Source organism: Ictidomys tridecemlineatus, chromosome 11, assembly GCF_052094955.1.
Source record: "Ictidomys tridecemlineatus isolate mIctTri1 chromosome 11, mIctTri1.hap1, whole genome shotgun sequence".
NCBI classification, from domain to species: Eukaryota; Metazoa; Chordata; class Mammalia; order Rodentia; family Sciuridae; genus Ictidomys; species Ictidomys tridecemlineatus.
The window spans coordinates 22,180,773-22,192,796 of record NC_135487.1 but is presented as its reverse complement, the minus strand read 5'-3'; the positions used below and the strand labels follow the sequence as shown (position 1 = coordinate 22,192,796).

Sequence of the window (12,024 nt, the reverse complement as noted above, 5' to 3'; positions counted from 1 at the left end):
CGAAAAGTTGTGATGATTAAATATGTGTCTGCCTCTCCCAGGCTGCTTCCTTCACACTCGAAACTCTGGCCCAGAGCCTGGCAGTCTGAGCGAGTTGAATTAGCCCGAAGAGACAGCCAGCAGCTGCTACGCAGCTGGTTTCACAAAGGGGGGCGGTCCTAGCCGTGCGCTCTGGGATCCAGACGTTCGAGCCAGCCCCCTCCCTTCCTTCCGTCTACTCTCAATTCGACGTCCAGCAAGCCGGGCGAACATGGCCCACAGAGGCCACCGTATCGGATGTCAGCGGCTACCCACAAAGAGTTAAGGTTTGTGGGGGCGGGACCTGAGGATGGGTCTGAATAAGGATTGAGCCTAGAGATCAGAGGCGGAGTTTAAAGGCAAACTCCGGACTGAAACCGGACAGAGCTCAGGGAGGCGGAGCCTAATGATGGAGCGGGGCGGGGATTAGGCTGAGGACGGGGCCGACGCGCGGATTGGGTCGCGCGCTCCGGGGCGGTGCTTGAGGGGGCGGTGCTTGAGGGGGCGGTGCCGTGTCGGAAGTCAAAGGTCGGTAAATAGTGGTGATGTCATGCAGGCAAGATGGCGGAAGGGTGAGCCCGTCATTCCGCTCTCAGGCGTTGGGGCCTGAATTGTCTCAGGGTTGGGGTGCTGGGCCAGGGTCCCGATGGGGAAGAGGAGAACAGCGCGGGCGTGGACGGAGATGAAAAGGCTGAAAGGAGTCGCGGTGTGAGGGGTGGGGAAGTGGCCTGCAAAGCCTGGGCCCGCAGGCCACATCGCAGGGGGAAACCGGAGATCACTGGGCGGGCAGGAGTCTCACCGCAGGACCACCAGATGTGTCTGTCTTCCACAGGGAGGACGTGGGGTGGTGGCGGAGCTGGCTGCAGCAGAGCTATCAGGCAGTCAAAGAGAAGGTAAGCCGGGATCCCCTCCGCCTCGTTGCAACCTGTTCCAACCAACCCTGCCCGACTTTTGGGCCTGGGCCTCCCAGAGGTGGACCTGGGCCCAGCCTTTCAGCCTCTACCGGCCTACGGAAGGACCAGCCCTAATGCAAACCAGTGTGATACTAGTCACAGTGAAAATGACGATTGTGTTAAAGCTGGAGCGATCCTGTCCTAGGAATCCGTAGGAGGGTGCAGTTTATTCCAACTTAGGAAATTAACAGCTTGCTCGTGGAAGAGAGAACATTTGATATAGACCTTGAAGAAAAAGAATCCTAGCAATGAAAAAACTTACTTTTATCGCCATCCAAATATTAGAGTATATGCCACAACCAGCACTCTCTGACCGATTCTGAGGACACACACCTTAACCAAACAGATATAGTCCTGGGTCTCACAAAGCTCAGAGTCTGGTGAGGAGGCATTATTAACCAAGTAATCAAACAACTGTTTTAATTACTTCTGGTTAAGTGCTGTGAAAGGAAAGTACGGAGCACCTGTCTAATCTAATTCTTCTCTAGAACACACTAGGGAAGGTGTGGTGGGGAAGGAACCATATCAAAGCCAACCCTGACTAGACAGGATAACAAGCAGGAACCCAGGCCAGAGATAAGCATGTACCTGAGGAGTTCTGTCTAAAACAGATTTCCAAAGAAGGGTAGAGAGAGAAAGAGAAGGGTGGCCAGAGTGTATGGAGGACCTTGAATTTCTTGCTGAATAATACCTCTGGGATGAACAATGTTTGTCCCTGTCACTGGCAATGCCACTGGATATTCCTGTTTTATTCCATGTTAGCTTGTTAAAGTTAGTCCAACTGAATTGTGGAAAAACTAATTACTATTTAAAGCAATTGAGGTGAGTCCTGCTTTGGGGCAGCAGAGTCCATGAGTCTTCTAATCTCAATTAAATTAGCCCCTTCCTTTGGGTACATTTGTTTTCCTGCTTTGGCCTGTGTACTCCTGTACAGCTTCTCAACTGCAGTCTGGCAAATCTCAGAAAGCCCTGAGTTGTTTATTTGTTGATGAGGATTAAGAGGGAGAATTTCACTCTAAGATTTAATCTAAGAGACCTTAAAGTAGTGTACTTCCTGTTGAGCAAGTTCCTGAAGAAACATTCAGCAAGTGTTGCGAGAGGGTCTCCTGTATGTTTCCCTCAAAGGAAACCTTAACTTATGAAAAATAGGTAGAGAGTGGAATCACAGTGTGGTCAGCCTTCCGTCTTCGTTTTTGGTAATTAAAGCACTATTTCTGCCTTTTTGGAAAGGGAAGACTTAAATTTCCATCTTTAGGTATTAGGCAAGTTATTTAACCTCTTTAGACCTCAGTTCCTCAAGAGTAAAATGGAAATAATAATGCCTACCTAGTGGAATTATAATAAAGATTAAATGATAATGTCTGTAGGCACTAAGAATAATGCCTAGCATATTCAGTATTATATAAGCATTAACTATTTTTATTAAGCACTGAGAGTGATGGGGACTTTAGGGACCACCTCCAGTCCATTTTTTCTTACTTTTTTTTTTTTTTGGTTTTTGGAGCTTTCCTGGCCTTGCTTCCCAACCTGGCCCCAGCAAAACACTCTTTTCCCTGCTGCTTAGCATACATGCCTCAGAGCCAACACTTCTGAGATGATACACTTTGTGCTATGTCCTGTGTGCTCTTATATGTGCACACATGAGTATACATATAGTTAGAGAAGGGCACATTGCTCTTTGGCTTCACCAAATTCCCCAACCTCTGGGCCTGAGTGCTCTCCAGCACTCAGTTTCTCTTCTCCTCCTGTTGACTTCAGAAACTTTTCCTTTAAGTCCTTGTTCAACCACTTTGTCTTTTCATTTCCAGAAGGCAACCTCACATGCTTTTTGTTTTTTGAGGTCAACAAGCATGATCTTGCTCAGTTCCCTCTCCACTTCTGAAGCCAGCACTGGTAAATTTATCTCTAGCCACACTCAACTTTACCCACTACTTGCCAAATCCAGTGGGTGTTTTTTAGCTCTTATCTTCCTGGACCTTTCTGCTGCATTTGATACTAGTGAACGCTCCCTTTTCCATGAAACTTTGCTCTTTTGGCTTTTGCAACGTGATTCTCAGTTCTCCACATACTTCTCTAGACTTTCCTTTCCTAACTGCTCAGGAGCTCCTCTTCCTCTGTTCCCCTCTGTTCTGAGATCCTCAGAACACTGCTTCTGTTCACTCCTCCAACTCTTCCCAGGTGATCCCTTTATGTTAAGTTGATTACCAGTTCTTTCCCCAAGCTTCAGTGTTCAAGGCTAGCTCCTGCTACACAACTATTCCAGATATCCCTTGGTCTCCTCAAATTCTACATGCCCAAAGTCAGTTCTACAATCTTTTCTCTAAACTTGCTCCTCCTCTAATATTTTCTCACTTAGCCAACTGCACTGCATCTACATAGTCATCTATTTTTGTATTAGTCACTCTTCCCTGTCCTTTTTCTGCCCTCACTGAACATATCTATTTAATCACCAAATCTTCCTTTTTTGCTTAGTATTTCTTGAATTAATCCTATCTTTTCCATCCTTAGCAGCACTGTCCTTATTCATTTTCTTATTTTTTCTTTACTGGATGATTGCAGTAAACATCCTCCTGACTGTTCTTCCCTCTTCCAACTTATTTACTCTTGCACCCGTCCTCCATGCCAGTCACTAGAGTGGCCTATTGAAAATAAAAATCAGGCCAGGCATGTGGCTCATGCCTGTAATCCCAGCAGCTGGGGAGGATGAGACAGGAGGATTTTGCAGGTTCAAAGCCAGCCTCAGCAAAAGTGAGGCATTAAGCAACTCAATGAGACCCTGTCTCTATATAAAATACAAAATAGGGCTGGGGATGTGGCTCAGTGGTCATATGCTCCTGAGTTCAATCCCTGGGACTCCCCCCTCCCAAAAAAAAAGAAAAATATCATGTCTCATTCTCTTCAAACTTTTGGTAGCTACTCATAGGTGTCCTTGGCAACCTTTCCAGCTTTATTCCTCACCGTTTCTGCTTCACATTTTATGTTCATCAGGACTAAAATGTTTATAGGCTTCTGTAAACCCCACATCCAGACTTTCTGGCTCCTAGTCATTCTTTTTTTTTAACCAGAGATTGAACCCAGAGGTGTGTAACCACTAAGCCACATCCCCAGCCCTTTTTGTATTTTATTTCGAGACAGGATCTTACTGAGTTCCTTAGGGCCTTGCTGAATTGCTGAGGCTGGCTTTGAACTCATAATTCTCCTGCCTCAGCCTCGTGAGCCACTGAGATTATAGGCATGCACCACCACATCCGGCTCCTATTTATTTTTTTTAACCATTATTTTAAAAAAATATTTATTTTTTAGTTGTAGTTGGATACAATATTGTTAATTAGTTAATTTATTTTTATGTGGTGCTGAGGATCAAACCCAGGGCCTCGCCTGTGCTAGGAGCACTCTACTGCTGAGCCACAACCCCAGCCCTAAACCATGATTTTTTAAAATATTTTTAAAATTGTATTTATTTATATGCAGTGCTGAGAATCGAACTCAGTGCCCCATATATGCTAGGCAAGCTCTCTGCCACTGAGCCACAACCCCAGCCCTTCTATGGCCTACTTCAGGCTTCCCTTTACCAAATCTTCCCAAGTTCTCTATAATATACTAGTTACTGCTTTCCCATTGCACATCAGCCTATGGAGTGAGCATTTTCCCAATAGACTGTAACTTTCTTGAGGCCAAGCAGCATGTCTGTTCATGTCTGTCCCCTCAGAGTTCAATCTTGTGGGTAAGACAACATCAAACAGTTGTACCTGTGACTATATAATTTAAATTGCGCTAGTGCACATACATTTAACAAACAACATTTTTTGAGTACCTCTGTATGCCAGGCTCTGTGTCAGACATCAGGAAAGCATCAGTGAACATAAAACCTTGGGCTTTGTGTTTGTGGAACTTACAGTTCATCTAGGAAGATAGACACTGAGTAGTAATCTGGAGTCTAAAATATGGCAGATTTTAAAGAAGTAAGGCCAGAGGAGCCAGCTGAACCTAAAGTGGAATCAGGGAAGCTTCTCTAGGGATGTAGCATAGAAGCATAGATCTGAATGATGAATAAGAGTTAACCAGTTTGGGGCTGGGGTTGTGGCTCAGCGGTAGAACGCTTATCTCGCATGTGTGATGCTCTGGGTTTGATCCTCAGCACCAAATAAAAATAAACAAATAAAACAAAGGTTTTTTTTTTTTTTTTTTTTAAAGAGCTAACCAAGTAAGAGAGTTCATTCATTGTTTGCTTACTTGTTTGCTCTGGAAAATTAGAACTATGCTTCAGGGAAGGGAATAATGTATTCATACTTTTTGAGGTAAGGAGAATGCTAGGACATTTGAGAAATCTGAGGAAGGCCCATTGGTGTTCAGCAAGGGTGTGCAATGGTGATTGATCCTGTGTAAAATGAGGGGGCTTTGCAGGGTCGGGGAGGAGAGTCTGCCAGAGACTAGGATTTATAAGCCTCATAAATGAAGGTAAAGATTTTATAATTACTCTTAAGATGGTGTGTAAACATTGAAAAATGTAAAGCAGGGAGCACCTTGGTCTGCCCTGACCAATAAAGTGCCCACTGGGTGTCATAAGGAAAATGCAGTAGAGGAGTCCACATAAAAGAGTAGGATGATCTGAACTAAGGTGATGACACGGGCTGGGGATGTGGCTCAAGCGGTAGCGGCTCGCCTGGTATGCGTGCGACCCGGGTTCGATCCTCAGCACCACATACCAACAAAGATGTTGTGTCCGCCGAGAACTAAAAAATAAATATTAAAAATTCTCTCTCTCTCTCCCTCTCTCTCTCCCCTCTCTCACTCTCTTAAAAAAAAAAAAAAAAAAAAAGGTGATGACACTGTGGATAGATGGAGTGAAGTAATAAATAACCTTTCTGACTCTGAGACTGAGACCACATGATAAACAAATGACCCTCTGCCCCCAATTAAGGAATCTGATGTCTGATCCTGAGGCATGATTCCTGTTCCCTAGAGAAGCCTCTAGCTCATGCATGAGACTGCCCCACTCACAAACTTCCCAGGTTGATGAAAGTTGGTGGGCCCTTCCCAGAAAAACTAACCACCACAACACTAAAAAACATGCTTTATAAAGTACAGGTGATTGATCCCATGTAAAAGGAGGGGGCTTGTAGGGTGGGGTGAGCACAGAGATGTTCCAGGGTAGTGAGTATGACACAAGTAAGGTAAAAGCAAAATGTAGAAAGCGGTGAAGGCCTGCTTTCTCAAGCTGGCTCCAAGTGCAAGGTAAGAAACAGATTGTTTAATAAACAAAAGTTATCAGGCCCAAAGGAGCTTTTTTTTTTTTTTTTAAAAAGCTTTATGCATGTGGAATGGTACAGCCAAGGAGGCCTCAGAGAGTATCTTCTCTTACTTCCTTTGATTAAAAAAAATCACCCACCTGTCTCTTGTTACTTGAAATTTGAAACACATATAACTTAAAGCATATCAAAACAACTCATCGAAATCTTTTTTCAGACTCGGTAGGTCCCCTTTCCCTACTGTGCTCTTGTGAATTGCTGACCTGGTCTACTGTCCATCCTCATTGTATAGGGGAAAACCAAGGACTAGGTGAGACTCAGTTATTGCCACGTAGCTCAGTCCCTGTACTGAGTGGCAGGAATTACCTTGCACTCTCTGCTGCCAGGTAATCCCAGGTCATGGAACTAGACAAATGGGCATTGTTTCCAAGCCCAGATTCTTACATCACTTGAGATTTCCATGTGTCTGGTACTGAAGAAGCACAGGTAATAGGAACAAGGACTGGTAGAATCTGCCAGCTCTGTCATCCTTCTCTGTCCTCCCATAGTCATCCGAAGCTTTGGAGTTCATGAAGCGAGACCTGACAGAGTTTACTCAGGTGGTACAACATGACACAGCCTGTACCATCGCAGCCACGGCCAGTGTGGTCAAGGAGAAGCTGGCTGTGAGTACTGCCCACACTTCAAGGACTTGCCCTGGGACCCTGGTGGGGACTCCCAACATTCCTATCATTAGGTGATTATTTTCCCTCCTATAGGGGGGAAATACGGGATTATTTTTCCTCCTATTTTGAAAGAATTATGTTCATCAAGCAAGTATAGTAATAATTAACTTCCAACTTCTGTATTCTTTTAGCAAGGTTTCATTAGCAAAGTCTCATTGCAAAAAACTTAGAAAATATGGAAGCAGAAAAACAGGAGAGTAAAAGAAAAGACAGGATCAACCTAGGAACACTCATAATTCTATCTTGCAAAGATAACTATTGTTAATTTATGTTTTAGGGACCTATCCCTATGTTCACTTTCTTTAAAACTGTGATCAACTGAATACCATGTTTTGTTTGTTTGGGGAGAGGTACCAGGGAATGAACCCAAAGGTACTTAACCACTGAGCTACATCTCCATCCCTTTTTATTTTTTATTTTGTCACAGGGTCTCACTAAATCGTGTGGGGCCTCACTTAGTTGCTGAGGCTGAATTTGAATTTGCGATCCTCTTGCTTTAGCCTCCCCAGCTGTTGGGATTACAGGCTTGTGCCAGAGTGCCTGGCCAAGTACCATGCTTTTTAATCTACCTTTTTTTTTAATATTTATTTTTTAGTTTTAGGTGGACATAGTATCTTTATTTTACTTTTATATGGTGCTGAGGATTGAACCCAGTGCTTCATGCATGCCAGGCGAGCATGCTACCACTTGAGCCACATCCCCAGCCCATTAATCTAATTTTTTAAATTTTTACTTCATCATTACATTGCAAATGGCATGTTATTCTATTTTGTAGATTTCAGTAGTACCTAGTTATTTCAGTTTTTCCAGTGTTGTACACATAGCTACAGTGAACATTCTGACTGCTAACTTCTTGCCCATTGCCATATTTTCTTTTTTTTTTTTTAAATTTTTTAAAAAAGTTTTTGTTAGATGTTGATTCTTTTATTTTTATTTATTTATTTATTTATGGTGCTGAGGCACAAACCCAGTGCCTTGCACATGCTAGGAAAGCACTCTACCACTGAGCCACAACCCCATCCCTTTTTAATATTTTTTAAGTTGTAGATGGACGCAACACCTTTACTTATTTTTACGTGGTGCTGAGGATCAAACCCCGTGCCTCACACATGGTAGACAGGCACTCTACCACTGAACTACACCTGCCATATTTTCTTTTTTTTCTTCTTCTTTTTTTCATATTTTCTTATTAATCAAATAAAATATTGGAAAGAACCAGAGGGTGAGTATGGTTTTTAATATATATTGCAAGACTGCCCACAAGAAAATATTTTTACATATTTTGGGCCAACAAATATTCTCACTGGACCTATTTTTATTAATCAGAGATGTACCATGGAATCCTTTTGTGAGATAGGAGTTAAGATTCTGCTTTTTCTTTGTTCGTATCTTTTGTTTTCATAGTACTGGGGATTGAACCCAGGGTTGCTCTACCACTGAGCTACATCCCTACCCCTTTTCACTTTATTTAGAGACAGGATCTTGCTAAATTTGTGAGATTGACCTTGAACTTGAGATCTTCCTGCCTCAGCCTCCTGAGTAGCTGGGATTATAGTCATGCTCTGCTGTATCCAGCTAAGAGTTATAGTCTTTAAAAAAAAAAAAAAGAAAGAAATATTTTGTTTATTCATATGCAGCGCTAGGAATCAAACCCAGTACCTCCTCACATATGCTAAGCAAATGCTCTACTACTGAGCCACCACCCAAGCCCTAGGAGTTACATACTAAAGTCAGTGTGAAAGGCAAAAATTGTGTATGTCTCTTAAATTTTTTTCTTTTTCTTTTTTTTTTCTTTTGTGCTGGGGTTTAAACCCAGGGCTTGGGCATGCAAGGTAAGCACTCTACCAACTGAGCTATATCCCCAGCCCTTAAATTTCTAGTGAAGTACAATATACTGTTTTTTAAAAATATTTTTATTAGTTGTTGATGAATTTTTAAATCTTACTTATTTATTAGTATGTGGTGCTGAGAATCAAACACAGTGCCTCACACATGCTAGGCAAGCGCTCTACCACAGAGCCACAATTCTAGTCCAAAATACTGGTTTTTAAATTCCAATTTTTCCTTTAGCATTGGAACACGTTGCAATTTCTTCATTTGATCACCAGCTTAGTCAGTCACCTTAAGACTAGAGGTTATGTTCTGAAAATCAAGTTTGAAATTGGGTATGGCGGCATGTGTCTATAGTCCCAACTACTCACTGAAGCAGATCTCTTGAGACTAGCCTGGGCAACATAAATAAGGTCCCATTTTAAAAAAAGAAAGAAAAACAAGTTGGGGAGTTTTCTTAGCCAACCTTATTTTATTGAATCCTCTGATAAAATACTGTCTGCTTGCTAAACATAGCTACTGATGAGCATGATTGGCAGATGGTAACCTTCCTGAATGGCTCTAGGTCTAGCGATTAGCACAGGCACCACTTATTTATTTCATTCATTTATTCCTTTCTTTCATTTAACAGATATAATTGTATGCCTGTGCCCAGGCTCTATGATAGATTCTAGATTTAAAATGCTTGAACACCTTAATCTAGAGGAAGGGGGTGAAGAGTTGTGAGCACTTCCCTGATGCCTACACATAGTATACCTTTGCCCCTGATGCTTCACCCCTTACTCCAGATTTCAGCCTGTTCCTGGGGCACTTGCTTCCTCTATCGGTTCTCTCTGCAGACTGAAGGCTCTTCAGGGGCGACAGAAAAAATGAAGAAGGGATTGTCTGACTTCCTAGGGGTGATCTCAGACACCTTTGCACCCTCACCGGACAAAACCATTGACTGCGATGTCATCACCCTGATGGGTACACCCTCTGGCACAGCTGAGCCCTATGATGGCACCAAGGTATTCCCTGAGCTTCCCATACAGGTGCTGGGCTTTAGCCTCCAACCTCTACCTGCAAAAGCAAAACATACTCAGGCCAAAAAACAAATGAGTGTATATAGCTAAATTGAAGAGCACCAATAAGGAAAAGATAATTATTGTTTTTCTAAACCCATAATTCCATCACCCAAAGAGAACTCTGATTTCTTGCTGGTATATAACCTTCCTTTTTTTCTTATTTGTAGGTAAAGATAGTTTGGTCTTTTTCTTTTTAACAAAATACACACTTTATACAAGCAGTTTTGTTACCTGCTTTTAAAAAAATATACAACACACTGTTAGCATTTTTCCTAATCACTATTGCTTTTTTTTTTAGTTGTAGATGAACACAATATCTGTATTTTATTAATTTATGTGATTCTAAGTATCGAACCCAGTGCCCCACACATGCAAGGAAGCACTCTACCACTAAGCCACATCCCCAGCCCCATCTCCATTGCTTTTAATGTCTTTAAATTCTTACAAATGAATATCGCATTGCTTATTCTGTCATCTCCCAAGTATGTACTTGTGAATTCCTTTCAGCTTGCACACTTAATAAAGACACTTTGAAGAACATCTTTGGGGGCCATGATTTTCTCCACATTTATGTTATTTAAGACTAATTTCCATTAGGAATAAATTTCCTGTTTTCAGAACACTTAAATAAACAACCATGGTAGTGTATTTGTGCTGTATTTTATTTTCTCATTATGGCTTTTCCTGTTTCATGGATTGCTTTCTGCTAAACTCACAGTGTGTCATCATAGCTGTTGGGCCTTCTTTCTAGTTTTTTTATATTGAATTTCCATTTTAAAGATACTAATTTTTCATGAATGTTTTTCAGCACTGACATTAGTGCCACCACTTAGTGAATGTGTGAGCAGAATTGTGAAAATCATTCAATAGTGAGATTTTAAGTTATAGTAACAGTGACTCACTACCAAAACCATGTGTTGAAGTTCTGGTACAGACTGACTCTTCCCTAAGGAGAACACAGCTTATAGTTCATTTGGCAGATGGCTATAAAATTAAGAGATTCTTTTTTTCCCCCAATGCTGGGGATTGAATCCAAGACCTTACACAACCTAGGCAAGACCTTATCACAGAACTACATCCCCAGCTCAAGAAACTTTTTTTTTAGAATTTTTTTAATATTTATTTTTAAGTTCTCGGCGGACATAACATCTTTGTTGGTATGTGGTGCTGAGGATCGAACCTGGGCCGCGCGCATGCCAGGCGAGCACACTACCGCTTGAGCCACATCCCCAGCCCTCAAGAAACTTTTTTATTTTATTTTATTTTATTTTATTTTATTTTTTTTTGAGAGAATTTTTTTAATATTTATTTTTTTAGTTTTCGGCGGACACAACAGCTTTGTTTGTATGTGGTGCTGAGGATCGAACCCGGGCCGCACTCATGCCAGGCGAGCACGCTACCACTTGAGCCACATCCCCAGCCCAACTTTTTTATTTTTTATACAGTGCTAGGGATCAAATCCCTGGCCTCATACATGCTAAACAAGTGCTCACTAAGCTATACTCTCAGCCCATGAAATTCTTGATGAATGATTATAATTTTGGAATAGTTGTATTATTTTGCAATTTTCCCTCAAAGTTGGACTTTATTAATACATTTACATTTCACATTTTCCACATTTCACATATTTCAGAAGCATTGTATACATATAATTTTGCAGACTGATTACACTATATTTTCAGTTCCCAAGAGTAGAAAGAATACTGGGAGACAGACCATTTTTCTGGAAGCCCCAGTTTGGGATTTTAGCCTAGTGATAACAGTTTTTATGGATAGTGCTCTATGGATTTGGTAATCAAATCAACAGGAAAAGAAGCTGAGTTGTAGTTGTTTGGGTACGTTGCAAAGGGGGTGCTTTCTCTGCCCAGTATCCACCCCAGAATTTCTGTTGTCTGTTCTCTTTTGCTTACAGGCTCGCCTCTATAGCCTGCAGTCAGACCCAGCAACCTACTGCAATGAACCTGATGGTGAGGGGGTAGCAGTGAGGGAGGGCTTATTGGGCAGGTAGACTAAGATAGAGGGTGTGGTCTTTGAACCCTTTTTATCTCCGATAACAGAGGCCAAGTACCTGTTATATAGAGGGACCAGAGTAGTGCCTTGTGAGATGGGTTGATGGTCCCTTTTCTTCCCTGAACCCCAGCTCTCTTCACTGCACCTTTGTCCTATACAGAGACTTCACTCCTCA

The 12,024-nt window shown here is 42.1% G+C and overlaps 1 protein-coding gene across 4 annotated transcripts in view; it reads left to right on the top strand.

Annotated features, from left to right (window-relative positions):
* The first annotated feature begins 261 nt into the window (after positions 1 to 261).
* Bsdc1 (BSD domain containing 1) overlaps positions 262 to 12,024 on the top strand; it is a 27,490-nt gene continuing 15,727 nt past the window's right edge. Inside the window, exons 1-5 of one of the 4 annotated variants that reach the window (XM_078025828.1) lie at positions 262 to 305; positions 851 to 911; positions 6,769 to 6,885; positions 9,615 to 9,782; positions 11,752 to 11,806. In XM_078025828.1, coding sequence (XP_077881954.1) covers positions 277 to 305; positions 851 to 911; positions 6,769 to 6,885; positions 9,615 to 9,782; positions 11,752 to 11,806 — 430 coding nt within the window. In that variant the 5' untranslated portion in view covers positions 262 to 276. Of the gene's footprint in view, positions 306 to 542; positions 591 to 850; positions 912 to 6,768; positions 6,886 to 9,563; positions 9,783 to 11,751; positions 11,807 to 12,024 lie in introns of those variants that run through there. The other 3 variants (XM_021735147.3, XM_005317754.5, XM_005317753.5) reach the window with 3 other exon arrangements.